Here is a 20,527-nt window from a genome sequence, read left to right as displayed (position 1 = left end):
ACGCGACAAAGAAAGGATCCGTCACCGTCTCGTTTTTTGTAATTTTTATGTAGATATTTAACCCTACACCTTTATCAAACATATATGATGGAGTCTAGCAACTAAAAAAAAAAAAAAAAAAAAACACCAAAAAAAAAATAAAATAAATCAAGTAAAATTCCAACTTCATATAAAAGCCGCTGGCGGGGCGGCCCTGGGCAGGGGGGTGCTGCGCCCCGAGCCCCGTCTGCGCATTTTGAACGATCCGAGAGATGGAATTAAAAAGTGATTATTATATACACACACTTAGAAAGTCAACAGTGTTCCCGGGGCGAGGGGGGGGGGGAAGGAACAAAACAAAACCAAAACCAAAAAAAAACCAACCCCAAAATAAACCAAAATCCAACCAACAGACGACAGGTTTTTCCCGAGGGGGGGGGCAGGCTGGGGACCCCTCCTCGCTCCCGGGGCGCGGGAGCCAAACAGGCCGGAGATCATCATAGGGTGAGGCTTGTGACGGTTTGGTGTTGTTTCTGGTTTTTTTTTTTAAATTATTATTTTTATTTTTTGCCTTTTTTTTAATTTTTTTTTTTTTTTTTTGGTGGTTTTTGCCAGAGGAGGAGCAGCGACCGTCGCTGCAGAGGAAGGCACGGGGGGGGGGGGTGTGTGGGGGGGTCTCGGCCACCGCTTGGACCCTTCGCTCCTCCCTGCGGCAGCGATTTGGTAATCGGCTAAAAAAACATCATCCCAACAGCACGCGTCATCTTTCCTTTCCGTTTTTTAGGGGTTTTTTTCTTTTTTTTTTTTAAACTACTACTGGAAGGTTTTATTTCAACAGCAACGCTTGTTCTTTTTGTTAAAAATTTTTTTTCTTTTTTTTTTTTTTTTTTTTCCTCTAGTCTCGCACCAACTGGGTGGGTTTAGGAAATAAACAACTGGGGGCGGGGGGGGGGGGGGGGGGGGGGGGGGATAAAATCCAAAAAAAAAAAAAAAAAAAAAACCAACCAAAAAACCAAAAACCACCAACCCAGAACATTTAATTTGGGAGAAAGTTATGGGGCTCTGGAGGGAAAAAAAAAAAAAAATTAATATGGAAAAACCAAGTGAAAGCGCTACTCCGCTGCTCTCTACAGCGTCCGGATGCCTTCGCTCGGGAGCTGGGCGTCTGCTTCAGTACCTGGGGGGAAGAAGGGGCGTTTTGGGGCGAAAAAGGGGGACCCCCCTCTCCCGAACGGCGGCCGGGGTCTTTTCAGGCTATGGAAGGGGTCTCTGCTGACGAAGGGCTCTCGCGGCCTGAAGTCAGCACGGGGGGTTCTGACCAGCACCCCGCCACGGTTCCCACCGTCCCTGTGAGAGGGGGGTCCCAGACCGCGGGGCGTCCCCCCCCCCAGCTGCTCCCTGGAGAGGGGGGCGAGAGCCACGGCCTCGCGGGTACGGGACAGGGGCGTCGCGGCGTGGTCCCGCTGCTGGGGCTGCGCCACCGGTTCCCGGGTTGCGGCGTGCACGGCGAAATGCTCTTTTATCGTCCCTTGGTGGATCGTACCGTGCTCCTTGGGGAAGGCGCCGGCGCCGTGCTCCACCGTCATGGGGGGAGGCGCGGGGAAGGGGACGCCGCCGTGTTCCCCGGCCGGCGGCGGTTGGGCGGGGAAGGGGACGCCGGCGTGATCCCCGGGAACGGGGGGCGGCGGGGGCGTGGGGAAGGGGACCCCGGCGTGCTCCACGGAGGGAGGAGCGGGGACGCCGTGGGGGAGCGAGAGAGGAGCGGAGGTTTCCTTCGAGAAGGGGTTGGTGTGATCCACCGACGGCATGCGGGGAGGGACCGAGTGATCCCTCGGGAACAGGCTGCCGTGGTCCTTGGGGGGGGCGGCGGGGGGCCCGGCGGGCGGACCCACGGGGTCACGCTGGAAGGGAGTCCCGTGCTCGATGGGAGGCGGCGCGAGGGGCGGCGGCGGCGGCATGTGGTGCTCGAAAGCGGGGCTGAAGTTATTCGTTCGGAAGTTGTTGACGCTTTCCTGGAAAGGCGGCACGTGTTCCTTGTACGGCGCCGGGAAACCGCCCATGCCGGGCAGCTCCGACGTACCCGAGGGCCCGTTGTCGAAGGCGCTCCCGCCGCTGCTCATCTCGAACCACCCCGCCGCTCGGCTCGCCTCTCGCCCGTGTCCTCTGTTCCCCTTCCCCAGAACCCGGATAGATTCCACGGTCTGGATGGGTTCTCCCGACATCCCCCTGCTCGAGGCGTTGTGGTAACCCAGCGTTTCGATGGGGGCCCCTTTCTCCTCGGTGCTGTCCGGCAAGTCCAAGCAGGACGAGGAGACCCTTGTCTCTATGCGGTAGTGCTCCTCCTGCGGCTGCGGCTCTCCCTTGGAAGCTCCAGTCGGGCCGTGACCGGACAAACTCACCCCCTCGCCGGAGCTACTTTTGGAAATTTGGCCAAAATGTTTCTCCTCGGAGGGTTTACGGGAAGCGTTTTTGAGCATGTTCTTGAATTCGATGGTCGACGTGGCGGAAATGGAAGAACCCAAGGATTTCTCCACGTTCGCCGCGGGCGCTCTGCCCGCGGGGCTGGAGAGGGCGTTTTGAGAAGAGAAAAGCGAACGGTGGGGAATCGAGTGGGGCGAGTCCGGGTATTGCTTCTGCGAGAGGCCAGAGTGCACCACCGATTTCGGTAAGTTGTTGTGATTGGAGTCCGGCGCGAAAAACACGTCGTTCTTGCTGGGCGAAGGGGAGCCGTCCGAGGTGGAATCGTTTCCCCTGAGGCCGTAGCTCCCGTAAATCCCCGGAGACGCCGCCAACGGGTCGCAGCTCTCGCTCTGATCAAGAATAGACCTCATCGACTGAGGAAAGGACGACTTCACGCCAAACTCTTGCGATCTTTGACCGTAGCTGGACAGGACCGGCTGGTACTCCGCAGCTTCAGAGAGTTTACTCGATTTCAAGATAGACTTGGCGGGTTTCTTCTCCAGGTTTAGCATGGCCGACGGAGGCGGCCCGGAGTAATCGAAGTCACGGTAATCTTCGTCTTCTTGAAAAGAGGTGTCTGGGTAAAATTTCTCCTGGGAGGAGTCCATTAAAGAGGAGGGTATCTCCATGCTGTCTGCAGACTGCTTGTAGAGGCCGGCCGGAGACTCTCTGCCGAGGCCGAAGGGCCGGTAGCCGTGCACGGAATTGGGAAGTTCTTGGGGATATCCGTCGTCCCGGCTCTGCAGAGGTGACCTCGTGCTGCTGGGAGTAGAAGAACCGGGGCTCATAATTTTTGACAGCAGGGAGATCGTGTCGACGTTGCTCGACGTCGGTTTGTCCATCATCTCGTCCTGGGTGGGCGTCCCGCTTCGCTCGTCGCGCACCGGAGTTCCGTCCACATTGTCCATGGAAGTGCTGGTAGGACCACGCTGGAAGTCAGACGCGTGACTTTCCGTTGTGATGCTGGACCCTAAACTGCTGAGAATTGGAATATTCAAGTTCAGACCGCTGAAGCCGGGATTTCCCTTCAAGAAATTGTGTATCTTCATCTCCAGGCTCGGAGAAGGGGGCTCCGATTCCAGCTTCGCTTTTGAAATTTCGGAGGATTGACCCAGTGAGGTTTCTGTCGGCAAAAGGGAAGAAGGACTGGTAGGGTGGGAACCGGAAAATCCCAGGGAATTGGTTGGTGGTTTAAAAGTGGAGGTTGACAGCCCTGGGGTATGTCCAACGGGAGCCTTGTTAACTGAAGTTGAGGAAACCTCAGCTGTAGATGAGTTTGGAGAGTAACCAAAAGTTTTGGATATAAAGGACTGAGTACTGGAAGGAATATTCCTCCCTTTCACGCAAGGAACGGTCGTGTTGGCTGGCGATGCCGAAGTGCTCTGTGACGCAGTTTCGCTTGACTGAACGGTGTTTCCAGCAACACTCTGAAGTAAGGATGACAAACCTGGGGGAAAAAAAAAAAAAAACAAACCCAAAACTGCTGCGTTCAGATACTCAGGCAAGAGGCAAATCGTTATTTGTATTGCAGATGATGTTCCTTAGAACTACTTCGTGTTTCAGCCAGGAAAATGACTGGATTTTGCTGCGTTAACACCGACGTCAGCACCCACCGAGGTGCAAACTTTTGCCAGAGGCTCGGATCGGTCTATAAATACAAATTACAACATACATCTGAGTAAGTCGGGTACTAACTCACCCTGGCTTTGTAGCCAGGCGTAAAAAAAATCCGTGCTACTGACCAGGGTTACGTGCACGAGGAGGTGCGGGAGCAGCACCTGTGGGAAGTTTTCTGCCCTAAAGAAGAAAAGAAAACCGTTCTCGGAAGCGCAGGGAAAGCACAAAAACCTCTCTCGGTCTCCTGTCCCCGTTCAACGCCTTTCCACAAAGCGTTCTGGGTAAGCGCGTTTCGGTCACGGCAAAAATACAAAGATGTGCAGGAAAGTAGTAACTCGCTGGTCCGTAACAGGTACGTTACCCGAGAAAAAGTCACCTGCACTTGCCAAAGACGCAACACATTCCAACTAAGTTTTTCGCCTTTTGTTTTCGCTTTAGGACAAGCGCAGCAGCACGTTTCAGCGCGGCCACTGCCAGCAAATACCCAGTTATTCCCTCAAGACCCACTCCGGTACCTTGCAGTGCTGGTGCAGTCTGAGTCTGGGTTTTGGAGAGAGCAGACAAAATACTTTCAGGAGTTATTTCCACTTTGGAGAGAATATTTGCTAAGGGATTGGAAGGAGCAGATGGCGTCCCCATGACGGGAGTCTTCAGGCCACTAGTAAGAGCTGTTGGGCTCGTCGGGGTTCCTGGAGAAGGTCTCGAGGCGGGACTGACACCTAGGACGGAAGCACACACCACTCACGTACATTCGATTCGTTAACGGAAGCTTTTTTTTAGCTTTTCTAAGCTTTTTTTTGGCTCAAGTTTTCCACAGATAACAACTGCAGCAGTGCTCCACAGAGCGCGAGCAAGGAGATGCTCACGAAGCCGGCAGTCGTGTGTGAGAGAGACCGAGACAGATCTTTTAAGGAGTAACTCTTTCGTGTTTATTTTGAGACAATTAAAGCTTTAAAAAGATTACAAAACTCCGTTGTTAGCTCCGTTAACCGAACAGCTGGGCTAGCGTCGCTTCAGCACTCACCTGTATTTTTCATTACGGAAGTTAAACTGCTAAGAATGGAGCTGATCTTTGCCAGGTCCACGTTGGCCAGGTTGGGCAACGCGAGCGCTGGCGACGGAGCGACGGACGCTGCGCTCACCGCCTTCGGAGCCGGAGGAGTCGGAGGAGTCTGGGCGGGCGTCGTCACCGTCACCGAAGTCGTGCCTGCCGCAGCGGTAGACGGCACCGCTTTGGGGACGCTTTCGGTCTTCGCGGGTGTCGAAGTCGGAGCAGCCTGCTTCTCTTTCCTCTCTTCCACTGCGCCGGGGAGAGGGAGAACAAGACCAGAACCGTCACTCGGAGCAACCTCATCTACTCGAGGACGTCCCCGCTCGTCGCAGGGGGTCGGACTCTAAAGGTCCCTTCCAACCCAGACCCGTCTGTGATTTTGCAAGTCTCTGTCCCCGAAGGATTACTCGGGGTATGGGATTTTCAACGGGATCCTCGTCATTAGGCATGTTAGGTCTGATTCCCACCGGCTACGTAAAAAAACCCCATATTCGATGAGCGGTTTGGGAGATGGGAACAACCGCAGCTGGATTGGGACTTCCCTGCTTGCGTCAGGGGACTGGGGCAGGAGATCGAAACCCAGCAGCACCAATTTGCAGCCCAGCACGGGCTTCGTGCAAACGAGGCTTGGGTGGGCCGTTCTGTCTCGATGTAATTTTTACACGCTTACTCGCCTGTTCCCGCCAAACATACCGATAATTTTAGATGTATCATCCTCCACGTCAGAGAGCTCCATGTCTTCCACATCCCGATTATCCGTCACAGGCTCCGGAGATACCGTCTTGCGGCTTCCAACCACCGGAGACCGGGAATTATCCTCTTCCCCCATCCCCTGAAAAGGGGACTCGGAACCCGTTGGAGACGGGGCGTCCATACTTGGAGAAGGGACAGGAGACTCCTCCGGATCAGGAAGCGTTGCTTTCAACTGGTCTAGCTTTTTCTTTAGATTGCTCACTCGATTAGCAAATGTTTTATAAGCCTAAGAAAGAAAGGACATCGGACTGATAATCTTTTACAGGAAGACAGCATGCCTCAATCACTTCCCTAACGAAGAAGCACACGGCCTTAGAAAACCGTTTCCAATTACCTGTACCCTGCAGAGAGAACTCTGCCGTAACAACTCAGCTTTTCAGTCTGACTTGCAGAGCGAGGATCACGAAAAAAGGGGAAGGTAAAACCTTTTTCCAGCAACTTAAACCAATTTTCATTAAAAACTCCATGCTTTTTAACAAATATGCTGCCAGTTTGGGATGGTTTGGGTTTTTTTTGGTGTGTGTGGGGCCGGCTGGTTGTTTTTACAATGCTTTACTGAATTCTTTCTTTGTTCATCTAGTTCACGTATTCATCACAACTTGCGTACTCTCCAGAATTTAGGATTTGTTAGACTAACTGTAATTTTGCCCCCCCCCCCCATTTAAAAATGCAGAGGGGCTACAAAATTCCAACAAGACACAAGAATTGAGCTTCCGACCCTTGGATTTTTGTAGCACCTCCTTTTCTCGCCCGACACCTTGACTCCGCTCTCTTTTGAAACCGCCTGTACAACAACCGCGCCAAATTTCTTCGTTCGTGAATAGGGATGATGCATTTTCTAGCTCCTCAGACGCTTAGCAAACACAGGCAGACGTTAGCCCGCCCGAGGAGGAATCGAGGAAAAGCGTACTTACGTTTGCTACCACCTTGACTTCTTTATACTGTGCTTCATAGAATATCCCGGCGTTCTCCAGGGCTTCAGTGAGAGAGGGACCATTTTTCACTTGCTTGTCTAAGCCATTTACAAACTCCTCCAGCTTCGAACTTGCTTCTTCAAACTCTTTGGAGAACTTCTTTCCTCCCGTTTTGTCTGCAAGGAGATTTAACGCCACGTAAATAAGCTGCCACCCGCCAAAGGGGAAATCAGCTCTCAGAAGCACGTCCTCAACAGCAGCAACCGGGAAGTTCAGCCAACCAACGCCGCATCGTGCCGTACTTTTTTTTGGAAGAGTCAAAAAACTTGAATTTTTCCTTCGTTACCATACTCCAAGGGTTCCTAACATCACCGGGGTTCACAACATCTATGAGTTACCGTGACTGCGACCGCTTTCAAAGACTGCGGTCATGGATTGTCCAGTACAGCTAGAGCTATCTGCAGTTTTACAATTTAATTTCCTGTTAATACAGCTCAACGTAACTCCGTTCGTTTACCACTAATAAGCGCTGCTTGCTACCAGACCCACAGCTGGCATTCTCAATTGTAGCCACCGATGGATGCCTTAATTAACTTCAATCCCAAATTATTTAAGGGGTCCTGATCACGTTAAGAACAACGTATGTTTTAACAATATACGAGGGCAAGTCTGAACAGTACGAAGTACATCTTCGTCGCTTCTGCTTTGTTTGAGCTCTGTATCTGCGGGTTTCTAAGAACAGGTTCAAATTAACAACGATTTTAGGCTCCTGCTTGGTGGTTCTTAACGGCACTTTGAAATTTTGGCATTTTTCAGACACAGTCTGATTTCTGGGCTAAGGCTCAGCAGAACCGAGGAGCTCCTACAACTCTCAGGATACATATCTGCGCCTCCTTCAATTATGTCGGGTTTTGTACGTTATAGGCTGCCTTTACCTTTTAAGCATTTAAGTGTTTCAGTGCTGCACACATCCACTCTCATAGTGGAAAGCTGCTTCTCTTTCAGTTCTATCTGGTCTTCTGAGCGCTTATATAATAACAATTCATCAATGAGAGACTGCGGCTGGAAAAAAAAAAAATCAAACAAGAAAAGCATCCTCATCACATTCCGTGGAAGAGAAGCCCTGCCGCACAGCGCTAACAGCACAGACCTGCTTCGGCGACAAACAACGCTCCGGTTCAAGAGCGTTTCCAAACGAGAGCTAAGGCAGAAACGAACCGTGGGAATCTCTGGATAATTTTTTTTTTTTAATCTCAAGTCAAACAGATCAGCGGACTCGGGCTCAGGCAGGGGCTACAATTCTCCGAGTCTGTGATGGTTTTGAGTAGGGACAGGCCTTTTTCCTTGTCCTTTTTTTTTTTACTCTACTAGTGCCCATACATTCCATTAACACACCTAATTTAGATAAATTTTTTGCCACCAACTCCTCAGCCACCCTAAACTCCTCCTTCACTAGGACGACCCGACCATACGCAACAGCCAGCCCCTCAGAACTGAAACGTTTAGCAGGCGTTAGATGCCAAGGAACAAAAAGACGCTGAACGCTCGAGCTTCTCAACAAGCTTACGCTGCTGGTGGACGTAAACTACACAAAAGCTACAGCCCAAGGATGGAGGTTAAGTGCAACAGAGTATTCCCACTTGCAGACTTACTCTGAATTCAGCAACAATCTTGGACTTCAAAGCAGCTTTCGGGTTTGTGGATGCTGTCGGAACAAAGAAAAAGTATCAAGAAACTAAGGAACTACACCCCGACTAAAAGTAAGTTCTAATAAAAAGATATTTTAACATCATTCAATGAAAAACTCAGAGGCTGTTGTTACTCATTACGTTTTCCCCTCCACGCAATGCTCCGGGCATTGCCATTAGCTAAACGGGACACAGTCACCTGCAGCTAGATTCTGACAGGTCAACAAATTACGCTATTGCTTTTCATATAATTTTATTTTTAACGAGCTATAAAAATTTACCAGGCATACCTTTTCCAGCTGGGAAGAGAAGTTCCCTGCAAGGGTTGATCTAACAGCCTTACCCAATGAGTTTGTACCTCTCTACACGGAAGGTAATGTTATTTCCTAAGTGCCAGACTTAGAGCTGACACACACAGCCCAGAGTTTCCCTCGGACGGGGTCTCCCTTCGGTACTTACTAGGCCTAACTGTGCTCTCAATCTTAAAAAGCTCTTACACCTCTATTCTGACATCTTATTAACACAGGGGGAACGAATCCTACTATCGAGAGACGCAAAAATCCATTGGTTTCTGAACAAAACAGGAGAAATATCTGGGAAGAAGCAAAACGCTAAAACCTTCAGACGCACTGAATACAGCACGTTTTGGGTTGAGAAAGCAGCTTGTGATGTTAAGCCAAGTAATAAAGTTTCCAAACTCTTCTGTTAACCTTCTGATCTCGGCACTTGGACAGGCGGGCGCACGCCCCATCTTACACCTTCTGTTCCACCGTCTCACTTTACGGATTGTTCAAGGCTTTAGCGTACAATGAAATTAGTAAAATTGGTATATTATAAATGCATTTCCCGCCAGACTGCGCTCTCGGTACTGTTAGACGCCAAAGTTCTTTATCTGCACTGCCAGCTTCCCGTTTTCTTTTATCCTAGCACCTAGCTTGGTGTTGAAGACGCGTTCCTGAGCACGAAGGTAGCGTCCACCTCCTGCTGCCAAAGTACACAGTTCTGCCTGTCTGCTCTCCACCTCTGAACAGTCTAACGCCGGTTTCCAGGAGGTTCCACCAGCTCCGTCCTCTACTGTCCATAACCTCTGCTCTCATAAAGATTTATTATTATCAGTTTTTTTCTCTCATGCCTTTAAAAAGTGGTTTTCTAGCAACAACTAGTCCTTTACATATTAGTCTGTAAGGAGCTTTACAAGCCTGGAAGACATAGGCTGGCTCGTGTTTTAATCCAGGTACTTTGCCCAGTTTGGGCTAGCCTTTCTTCTGTTCCTCAAGAAGGCAATTTCTATATTAATTCAGAGAGTTCACATTGTTTCCTTACTTTGCGATTTCTTCCACGGCTTATTCGGTTGTTTGTTCAGAGTTTCTTTCAGCTGCTTCTGAGTTTTGAAAGTGGTACCTGGAAAACATTTCATTTTTTTTTTTTTTTTTTCCCCCAGTCTGGCATTATGGGATTCCTTTAAGAATCTGGTTTTGGTACCATACGGTTGCATGGTAAAAAAAAAAAACCCAAAAACCCAGTGAACAGAAATTTGTTTTAAAACACCTAGACCAACTTCCATAGGAGAGCTGCTGGATGCCCAAGAGAACCTAAGTTTACTCAGGAATACAACAACTTGTGGGATGGTCTTCCATTTTTAAATCAAGTTTCTGTTTGCCCTTAGACTAAGACAGTTCAAAAATCACAGTAATGAGTAAAAAGGGAAAACAGAAGGCATCTAAAAATAAAACTATACCACTCGGCTCTATGAAATCAGCATTCAACAGGCAAGCAAGGCAAGTCTGGAAGATAGCCACAGTACCTGATTTACAAGTTACAAAAAATGACAGATTTCGGAACGTACGCATGAACTTCACTTCTCAACGCCCAACTAAAGCCTTTTCACGTGTCAAAGCCTGAACCCGAGACACCGCGTTTCTCCTGCCACGACGGCGACCGGCTCTCAAACCCACACCTGAGAATTTCCTGAAGTACCTTTAGCTCTTAGTGACGTAACCAAGTAAAGCAGAAACGTGGACTAACTTCCTTCAAGTATTTGAGTATCGGCTAAGTTCTGATTTTAACTGACTACACGTGTTTCCAGTTCACATCAGCCATTTCAGCTTTTAAGCCGAGTTCTTTCCTCAGTACTCCAGGACACTTCACCCTCCAAAAAGCTTTCCTTCCAGCCTCTTTCCTACACCACAAATATTAGTAGTAAAAAAACCTTATTGCTCAAACAGATTAGAAAGGGACGAAGCCGCCTCTGTTCCTCGTCCCACCGTAGCAGCTGAGAGTCGGCTCACGCTCAGAGGAAGAGCTGGGAACACAGGGCGCCGTGTCCAGGGCTTGTAGGACCACTTTCCCTCCGCGTTTTATTTACTCTCAGCTGGAATAATTCCAGCTTACGTGAAAGGATTCAGAGAAAGGTACAAAACAAAACGTGAAGCAGATGAATTCAGTGCTGCTACTTTAAAGCCTATGCAAACGCAGAAAGAACAGATACGCGCAATAAACTCATTTTACTCAGCGATTCCAGACATTTTCTTTAGCCTCGCCAAGCTCAGGCTTTAGTTTGCAAGGTAAGAAACGCAAAGGGTGAGTAACTTACTCAGAGCTTCTTTTAGCGCCAAAATGGTTTCCTCGGGGTACACATTTCTGTCCTCCCAGATTTTGAAGATTCTTTCGATAGATTTGGAAACGGATGGATCCCTGGAAAAAAAGAAGAGCACGTTGGGTTTTCTTCCCCCCCCACACACTGTAATTTCTTTGCATAATAATGTAAATAATGAAGTGTTTAAATCAAAACTTTAAAAGAGCCTTCTCTCTCTTTCTGACAACTTTACTCCTACTGCAAGGGGTCCCAGTGAGACCAAGGCAGCCAGTCCACATGCTTGGAGTTAAGCATGCGCACACTTCCATATCCTAACGGATCAGGGCCCTTTTTTTTGGGTAAAATTAGAAGGTTTCAGAGCAGTAGGAACACCAACAGGATTTCTCTGAAGCTTTTCTTCATGGGGAAAAAAATTTTTTTGGTTACTCTTCCATTTCTATATGGATGCTCTGGGGGAAAAAAGTGATTATTCTGGGGGTGGGAAATAAAATATTACTCTCTTCGCAGAGAAGAGTAACTACTTCAGAGAGAAGTGAGTGTATAGCAAGTGATCCGTGGTGGTAAACTTCATCAAGGAGACGAGCTCTCCCACTCATCTCTGATCACACAAGCCTTGGGAGTCAAGCAATGTAAGAATCTCCAAAGGAAGGAAGGAGTCAAATAGCGTATCTCATCCAGGTGCTTCTGTTTCAAGGAAAAAACCTGATAAATAAAACATCTGCAAGGAAGCATGCTCTCCTTCGATTCCCGAGGCAACACAAGGGCACAGACCCTCTTGGGATAAGAGAGGAAAAGAAAAACGCATGACCAGACCAGCTGTCACCTTGCTGAACACCCAAACGAAGAGCACTTTCTGTAAAACGACCCAAATTAAAAGTTCACGCTCCCTGAATTTAGCACTCCGAGGGCAGCACACGAGCCTGAACCCTGCCAACAATCAGAAGCAACTGCCCCAGAGGACTCGGGCTCGGAATAACAAACTCTAATTGGAAAGCGAAGCTGCCGCCACCGCTCCCTGTAGGACCCGGGTGGCTGCCGGCACCGTCGCAGGGCTCCAAATTCAGAGCCAGAGGTGCTTCACCGAACCGGTTGCTTCACCTAAGCAGCAATCCGACTCGAGTCGGAGCCCTCCTGCGTTCACGTTCCAGCTCAGTGCCCCGAGAAAGAGCGATGCGTATTTCTGGCCACTTTTACTGCTTTTTAAACAGATCGGAAGAAGGCTGGTCATCGAGATTCTGTCGTGGAGCGACACTGCCGTCCCTGGCCATGCAAAGCTTTGCAGAGGGACAGACAGAATGACATCACAGGGCCAGCGAGGTGTACGTGGGTCTCCTCAAAGCCGAGCCCTCCCCTGAGTCTGTCGCTGTCACCGTCACCCGCCCCCCAAGCAGCCACACAAGCCATCGCTGCCTGCACACGAGCAGGCAGGGGAGGGCAGAGCTGCAGGGCACGCACGTATCGGTGCAAGATTTGCCCCTCGCACTGCTTCACGTGGTAATTTTACTCAAATGAGACCCCTACGCAAATTAAAAGCCAGCTCTACGCCCGTTCTAGCACACTCCTTGTGGAGAAGCTCAAACCCACACAGTTACTCGGGCAAAATCCTTGAAATTTTGCTGATGTTTCTAGAGAGTTTGAGACGTTAGAAGAAAAATTTCACATTTTTTGAGACGTTCCACCTTCCAACACATTGTTACTTACTTCACTAACGAAGCAGCTTCAGGAAGCACTTCTGCAAACGTATCACGAAAGACAATCGCGTTTTTTCTCTTGCAGTTCTGTATAACGTCATTGGCCAAGTAAAAAAGGTTCAGTCGATGAGGAAAGGCAGCTAAAGACAAAAAGAAAATTCAGATTCATCGTCAAGTGGAAGAAGTCACGTCAGTCGCGTTTTGATAACTACATTTAAGTGCCTGCTTTTTGGGGGGCGGTTTCAGCATTTCTGTCAATGGCACGTCCAACGGTCAAAACTGGGGACTAGAGAGGAAATCTTCAATTGACAAATCATTTCCAGATCTCCCCAAAAACTACATGTTTGGTAACATCAAGCCTTGACCCTGACACGGGTTTAGAAAGGACACAAAAAGTCATTGACCCTGCACCGTTTCTACGATACCAACTGCAAAAGGAACCGTACAGCCAGAAAGATCAGCATCGCCTGCGGTAAGAGGTCAAACACAAACTGGCACGAACTTCTGCAGGGGAAAAAAACCCAGCTGCTCCAGAGCACGGGTCTGGTCTGATCTCCGAAGCTCCAGCATCACCCCTTTTGGCTACTGCCTCAGCGCACTCTCCTGTTCAATAATTTAGAGGCCACTTACTCATATTTTCTAAGAATCATCATGTATAAATCTCCTTTTTTTTTTTTTTTTTAAGCTGTAATGGCTTAAAAAGTCTCTGAGATTGGCAGCTTTATCGGGGAGATTTCACCAGGCACATACCTATGTCCAGAGGACACTTACCACAGACAGGGAGAGACTTTTTCCACATGCCTTTAAAGGCCTCCTATTAATAAACCGATGTTTATTAGTATGTTTAATAAGCGCTGCCGGTTCCTCGGATGCAGCTGCCTGGACGGCCTTTACCGACGTACGATTTAACGCCAGCCAGGCACCAGCTTTTGTGCGGCACACAAAGGACCCCGGATCCCCGTCCCTTCTCCTCCGGAGATCGATTTCTCCAAAACCGCTTCCCCCGTCCCCGCTGAGCCGGCATTGACCTTGGCACCCAGACCTCCCACCCACAGTCGTACTCCAAACAACGCACCTCTGATCTTCCTTATATTCAGCTCCAAATTTAATTATTTCATCAAACCTCTTCTTCAGTCGGCCAGTAACAGTGCTTGTAGTGCAGTAAGCTCATCCACATGCTAATTAGCTTCTTCACTTAATTTAATGACACAACACGAGGATTTAAATATAGGAACGGTGACAATAGACAGTTTTGTTTCACGTGCCCGTGAGCTCTAGCAGGCTCCCATCTTCTCTGCGTTACAACCCCTTCAGCTGCGCCCCAGTCGCATCAGTCATCAGAGTTTTTATCTACAAATCCTTTAATTCTCGATTCCGCTCCATTTTCCAGTTGTCCTGACCTCGGCAGAGCCTGTTCCCACGGCACGGCTGCACCTCGCAGTTATCCTGGTCCCTGGGTTTCCCGTCGGGAAGCTCTTAGCATCACCCCTGGTGCAGAGCCCTTGGTGGGAGCTTACTCTCACTGACACCACTCCTGCGTTCACAACCTGTTGCAGAAAAACCCCAAAGCACTCCCTGCAGCGACTCAATCTCCGGCAGCTCCACGATCTCCTCCTGCTCAAAGCCAACCAGAAACAATCACGAACTGGTTTGGGTGGGAAAGGACCTCCCAGCCCATCCAGTCCCACCCCCTGCCATGGGCAGGGACACCCTCCACTAGCCCAGGCTGCCCAAAGCCCCATCCAACCCGGCCTTGAACACTGCCAGGGAGCCAGGGGCAGCCACAGCTTCTCTGGGCACCCTGTGCCAGGGCCTCAGCACCCTCACAGGGAAGGATTTCTGCCTTCTATCTCATCTACATCTACCTTCTTTTAATTTAAAGCCATTCCCCTTGGCCTGTCACTCCCTGCCCTTGTCACCAGTCCCTCTGCACCTTTCCTGGAGCCCCTTTAGGGACTGGAAGGGGCTCTAAGGTCTCCCCGCAGCCTTCTCTTCTCCAGGCTGAACAACCCCAACTCTCTCAGCCTGAGGTCTCCAGAGCAGAGGTGCTCCAGCCCTCGCATCATCTCCGTGGCCTCCTCTGGACTCGCTCCAACAGCTCCATGTCCTTCTTGTCCTGGGGACCCCCGAGCTGGACGCAGCACTGCAGGGGGGTCTCACCAGACTGAAGTAGAGGGGCAGAATCCCCTCCCTCGACCTGCTGGTCACGCTGCTTTTGACCTGAGCAGGTCCCTCAGGACAGCATCCCTTCCCTCCAGCACGCCGACAGCACCACGCAGCTCAGTGTTGTTGGCAACTTGACGAGAGCACACTTGATCCCACCGTTCATGTCACCAGGATTTTCACAAAACTCATTCACACCTTAGACCGTGCCTAAGGAAAAGCCACTACATGAGTATTTTCCAGCTCACGCGCTTTTATTGGAAACTAATTGTTAAATTTTATCACCCGTCTCTTTTCCAACGTTCCTCTCTGATGCAGAGCAGAGAGGGTCAGTGGCCACCGACAGACTTCTGGCAAGGAGCCCATCAAAGTAGGAGCGTAGCCACAGAAACAGGGAGTTAGATCATTTTTAGTATACTGAATGCAATTACTTAAAAGCCTTATTACAAAGCGTATGGGAAGCTAGGCATGAAATGCTGGTGCTTTCTGTGACTCCTCTCCGTACACAACTCTTGCCTGTGCTCTCGCACACCTTTCCTGCAGAAGGGCTCGATCTCAGACGAGGAATCGGCACCGAGGAAGCAGACCCAGGTCCAGCACTCAGCAGCAAGCTTGCTTTAAAAGCTCACGTCAGCACCATTTTGACCGTATGAGCTCTACGCTGACCTACCAATATTAAGGGATAATTTAGCAAGTTGTTTGTTCGAAACAAAGATCTTTCACGGAAGGCAGCCTCTTCAGGAAAGCAAAGCTGAGGATACACGCAAAGGCTTTTTGGTTTGATGGTCAAATCCTCAACAGGTTGATGCTGTGAAGCGAAGAGCCTCCGAGAGCCCCTACAAGCGGCAACGATTCTTCTTCCTCGTTGCTGGTGCCCGAGTGTCACTACAGACCGGTGGGTGAGCAAGGAGAGTCGTCCAGCCCTAAACCTGCGGCAGGAACAGCACGATAGGTCAAGGGGACAGCCAGCTCCGGGGAGGGGACAGCCAGCCCCCGGGACATCCCTGCTCCCCACAGCCAGAGGTGCAAGACCCGAGCCAGCCATTGCTGCCTTCCCCAGCACCGCAGCCGGATTCTCACCTCTAACTTTGCTCCTCACGTATTTCCCAGCTATTTTTTTGCTGAAGGTGCTTTTCATCGTTGCCACCAGGCTATTCCAACACCTCTTCGGCAGCCGTCAAGGAGCCTCAACTCCCATGTCCCAGAATATGCTTTTATAGCAACAAACCCAAGGATTCGTTACCAGAAACTGTTATTTACAACCTTCACCCTAAACAATTTGGAGCCAGGTTTCCCCAAAAAGCCAGCTTCAGTATTCTATCAGATCATCATCCCATCCAAATGGGTTTTCTGTGATTTAATGAAATCCCAGCATTCCACTGCTAATTCACCCATATCCCGGCGATGTCATTCACCAGCAGAGACAGCGTTGATTTCCTACCTTCCGACACAACGCAATACAAAACAGACCTTGAAGGTATATAAACCTTTGATTTAAACAATTCAACGTATAGACAGCCTTCGAACGCAGCAGAAAAACTCAAAGTTAACTTCAAGACAAATGCCATAAGGAGCACAGCTTGCACCATCACCTCCGCCACCGTTTCCACAAGGCTGAACACGGACCTCAGCCAAAGCAGAATTAATTTAGCTCCTCGATTTAGCGCTAATATTTATAAAACAAGATTCATCCAAATCGCACAGTAGGTGAAATGCAGGCTGGACCAATACTTTGGCTACGGACAAGCTGCACAAAGAAAACTAAGCACCTTTGTGTCCAAAACGCACTTTGTACAAGGGGTTTCCACCACGTTATGCAACTGGAGGTATCTCATGGGTGAACGGCTTCCGATCTACCCTTAGACTGTCTTGGCTTAAACCGGAGACAAAATATAGACAAGAAACAGGAAATTTTATAACTGAGCCCACCCCAGTTTTTTGCTCAGCTCCAGGACAGCCACCGGCTCCACTGACAAACGTCTCCGGGCAGCCGGCGTGCGACGTGTCCAATTTAACTCACATTTAAAAACCGCTCGCGTGGACGCAGTGACGGGACGACCCTCCTGCAAGAAAGCTCTGGATTCACAACGGACACTTCCCAGAGGTACGGTTATCGCAGCATTACCTCGCAGAAGCATTTGTCACGAAGCCGTGACCAGCTCACGCTCAGGCCAGGCCGCGACCCGGGAAGGGAGATGCCCACGCCATCAGCAACATATTTAAATACCAGCACTCTTTTTCTTTTTTTTCTTTCCTTCCCCTGAAAGGACCAAAATCTTTGTCCAAATAGTCACATACCTCTTTGGTTTCACATCAGTTGAAACAAATATCTAAGAGCGAAGCACAGTAAAATCTGTCGAGATACGGTAAAATGCAAACGCAAGGAAATATCCACAGCAAAACGCAGCCGTTTCCTATCAAGAGTGTGCACGAGGAGAGGGACCAACCACCCCCCCGGGGCAGGAGCACCCATGAGACCTCCAACGCTCGGGCAAAATCCCTTCGCAGCCCGAGGCAGGAGCACCAACACCCCCTCCCCCCCCCCGCCAGCCCAACGCCTCCTTACTTTGATTTATAGAGGATAAAGAATAAAAAGGCCAATTTTCCCACACACACACTTGACATTTTCTACAAGAAACTGCCCTCAGCCCAACGTCAGCATTGCTGGAGAGACAGCGGGCAGGAACTGCCCTGCTCGAGGGTCTCACGCTTCACAGAGATGTGCGTCTAAGGGGTACGAAGGCACTTCTACCCGATTAAACGCAGGCGTCTTCATCTTCACCAGGACAGAGCGCCGAGATACAGCCCCTGATCCCACCACCTCCATCCTTTGCATGGATCTCCCTGGAAAAAGCAGCTTTTAAGCATTCTTAGAAGTTTTAGAGTTAAAATATTTAAAAGCTAGGAAAGGAACTCAAAAGCAAGCTGTACTCGTCGTTGTTATTATCACTGAACTCTTCTGGTTGGGACCATGACTTTCAGCTGCGTGAGAATGTGAAGAGGCTGCGGGGTCCTCGGGGCAGAGAATGAAGCGTACCATGAAGGGAAAAGCAGAAAAAAAAAAAAAAAAATCCCATATAAGTGGGAAGTAACCAAATAATCAGGGCTCAGGGCACAGCAGCATCACAGCTGCTGTCAAGGGTTGTTTTAGCTGGTACCTCGGATAAGATGGTTAAGGAGGAACTTAGACAAACACGATGGGTGTTGAGGAGAGATTCTCGCAAGGGCTGCGCAAGGAAAGCCTTGAAAGCGCTCGTAACAAAATAAAACAAAAAGTCCAGGCTCGTACCAAGGGCTCAGAAGCGGGAGTCCAGCAGTGGACATGAGCCTGCAAGTGGGAACAATTAATTTACTTTTGATGAGCTTGGGAAGGAGTAACGGAGAAGCGCAAGGGAAAAGAAAGGGGCAGTGCCAAAGCAGCGTCTCTGGAAGCTCAGCTGCCTTGGCCAGGAGCTGAAAGACAAATGTCAGCCATGGAGAAGCGGCAGGAGTCCAGGGAAGAGTCTCCACTCCACAAGCCAGCGGGACAGGAGCTGCAGGACGATAACCATGGCTCCGCGCTCCCGGGCAAAGCAAGGATCTGCCCTGAGGTATAGGCAGGGACCGAGGACCTGCATCGTGTTGAGCCTGACCTACAGCGAGACGTTCACTGGGGTTCTAGAGAGGAGCCAAGACGGCAGCTGTGACAAGAGATGCCAAGTCCAGAGGAGCCTGCACATCCCGAGGAAAGACAGGAGCTGGATTTTGTTTGGAGGGGGCACGCTCAGAGCGAGAGGAAGAAGAGGACCGAGGACAGTCCTCCAGGACCCCACTGGTGACAAGGGCTGTCAAAGGGAAGAGGATTTCCAGGGGAGGTGGGCAACAACAGCAAGGCAGGATGGGCCAGGGCCAGTTTCTCCTCACTAGCAGGTTGGTACAGACCAGAGAACAGCCCTTGGGCTCTTACCTTACTCTCTTTAATCGCATGATGTACAGACAAGAAAAAACATAAATCGAAATTCAGCGGAAGAGGGCCCCCCGCATTTTGCAGAACGGCCTCACCAGAGAAAACAAACTATCCCAAACTTTACAAAAGGTTTAGCGCAAACCGGAACAACGCTTTGGGATGGGAACGTTATCTTTGTCTTACTGCAAAGCTTACTCTAACTCCTGCCACAACAGGCAAAACCTTCGCACAGCAGAGAGACAAGCAGAGATAACGCCACCTTGTTTAGACTCATGAAAACATTAACTTTCCCACTCTCGGGTCACTGCCGCGTCGCCTGCGGGCGCTCACCGAATCCGAGCGTTGGCACCCAATACTTATTTGTGCCTACAACAGGTTGCTTTGCCCATGGAAGAGAACAGGGACAGTCCCTCGCCCCAACAATGCAGAAGGCATCCTTCCCCTCAGCTCTCAAAATAACGTTTTAGAAGATCCCGGGCAAACACATGCAGAATTTATGAGGCTGGAGGTGCCACCGTTCAGGTGCAACCACGCAAATTTGTAGTTTTTTTAAAGCGTGCCAAGGTGATGCTGAGCAGAAACCCCGCCGACAGATTTCCGAGCGATCGCAGAACCTCAGATTTCAGTTCTCTGCCTGATGTCAGGTCCAAAACCTCCGGCACGGCCGCCTAAGCTGCACCCCATCTCCATCCCCCCTCCCTGCGGACCCCCAACCACAGCCAGCGGCGGCCGACAGCCTCCTGCCCCACGCACCCTCCTCACCCCGACAGGCACCGGGCGAAGCGGGACGAGACTACGGGGAGGTGGACAAGCACCTGCCCGAGCACAAGGGACGCTCCCCCCCCCCGCCCCGGTGTCGTCTCCCCCCTCCCCCCCACCGGCGCCCCGCACTCACAGCGGCGCAACCACTTCATCCAGTGGTAGACGATGGTGCTGTGGTGCCGCTTGTTCTCCAGACACCATGAGGAAAGACCCTGGATGGACTCCATCGTGTTGGTCACCGCCTGCAGCTTCCTGTCGAGCGAGGCCTCCAGCGCGCCGGCCGAGGAGGAGGAGGCGGCGGCCGAGGAGGAGGAGGAGGAGGCCCGGCCGCCGCCTCCGCCGCCCGCCGCCATCTTCCCGCCCTGCTCGCCCAGCCGGGCCGCACGGACGGCGGCGACGCGGGACTCCCCGCTCCGTTCTCGGCCCGGCGGAACGCGGGCGACGGCGCCTCAGGAGACGGCGGGGCCCGCCGCGGTGGGGCGGGGAATGCGGCAACCCGTTGAGCTGGGCCGAGGAGAGGCGACGTACGGCGGCGCCGCCCCGAGGGCGATCGCTCGGTCGCGGCCTGTCAGGTCCGTCTCGCTAACCCCGGGACGGCGGCTGGGAGCGGCGGCGGCGGAGCCGCGGTCACCGACCGGCCCCCCCCGCACGCAGCGCCCGCCCCCCCGCCGCCATTTTGTGCCGGGCTCCCTCACACGGGCCGCCGCGGCGCCCCCCCGCCCCTCTGCGCCTGCGCCGTCGACTGACCGCGCCTGCGCCTTCCCGCCCGGCTCCACTGCGCCTGCGCTATGCGCCCCGCCCCTTTGCGCGCGCGCGAGCCCCCCCTCAGCCCTGCGCGCCTGCGCTGTAGCCCCCCCCGCCCCCGCCGTACAAGATGGCGGTCGCCCCCGGTTGCGAAGGGGAGGAG

The 20,527-nt window shown here is 51.2% G+C and overlaps 1 protein-coding gene across 1 annotated transcript; it reads right to left on the bottom strand.

The window, feature by feature from the left end:
• Positions 1–29: 29 nt before the first annotated feature.
• Positions 30–20,348, bottom strand: RPRD2 (regulation of nuclear pre-mRNA domain containing 2). The gene is made up of 11 exons (XM_075737405.1): positions 19,754–20,348; positions 12,760–12,889; positions 11,056–11,156; positions 9,786–9,863; positions 8,427–8,479; positions 7,710–7,836; positions 6,775–6,950; positions 5,801–6,086; positions 5,081–5,356; positions 4,572–4,775; positions 30–3,886 (listed from the first exon to the last, which is right to left on the bottom strand). The coding sequence occupies exons 1-11, from the start codon at positions 19,971–19,973 to the stop codon at positions 1,107–1,109; spliced, it is 4,431 nt and encodes a 1,476-aa protein (XP_075593520.1). The 5' UTR covers positions 19,974–20,348; the 3' UTR covers positions 30–1,106.
• Positions 20,349–20,527: the final 179 nt, after the last annotated feature.

The sequence above is a fragment of the Balearica regulorum genome, chromosome 28 (genome assembly GCF_011004875.1).
Source record: "Balearica regulorum gibbericeps isolate bBalReg1 chromosome 28, bBalReg1.pri, whole genome shotgun sequence".
Taxonomy (NCBI): Eukaryota; Metazoa; Chordata; class Aves; order Gruiformes; family Gruidae; genus Balearica; species Balearica regulorum.
The sequence above is the reverse complement of the archived record's forward strand: the minus strand, read 5'-3'. Positions and strand labels throughout refer to the sequence as shown.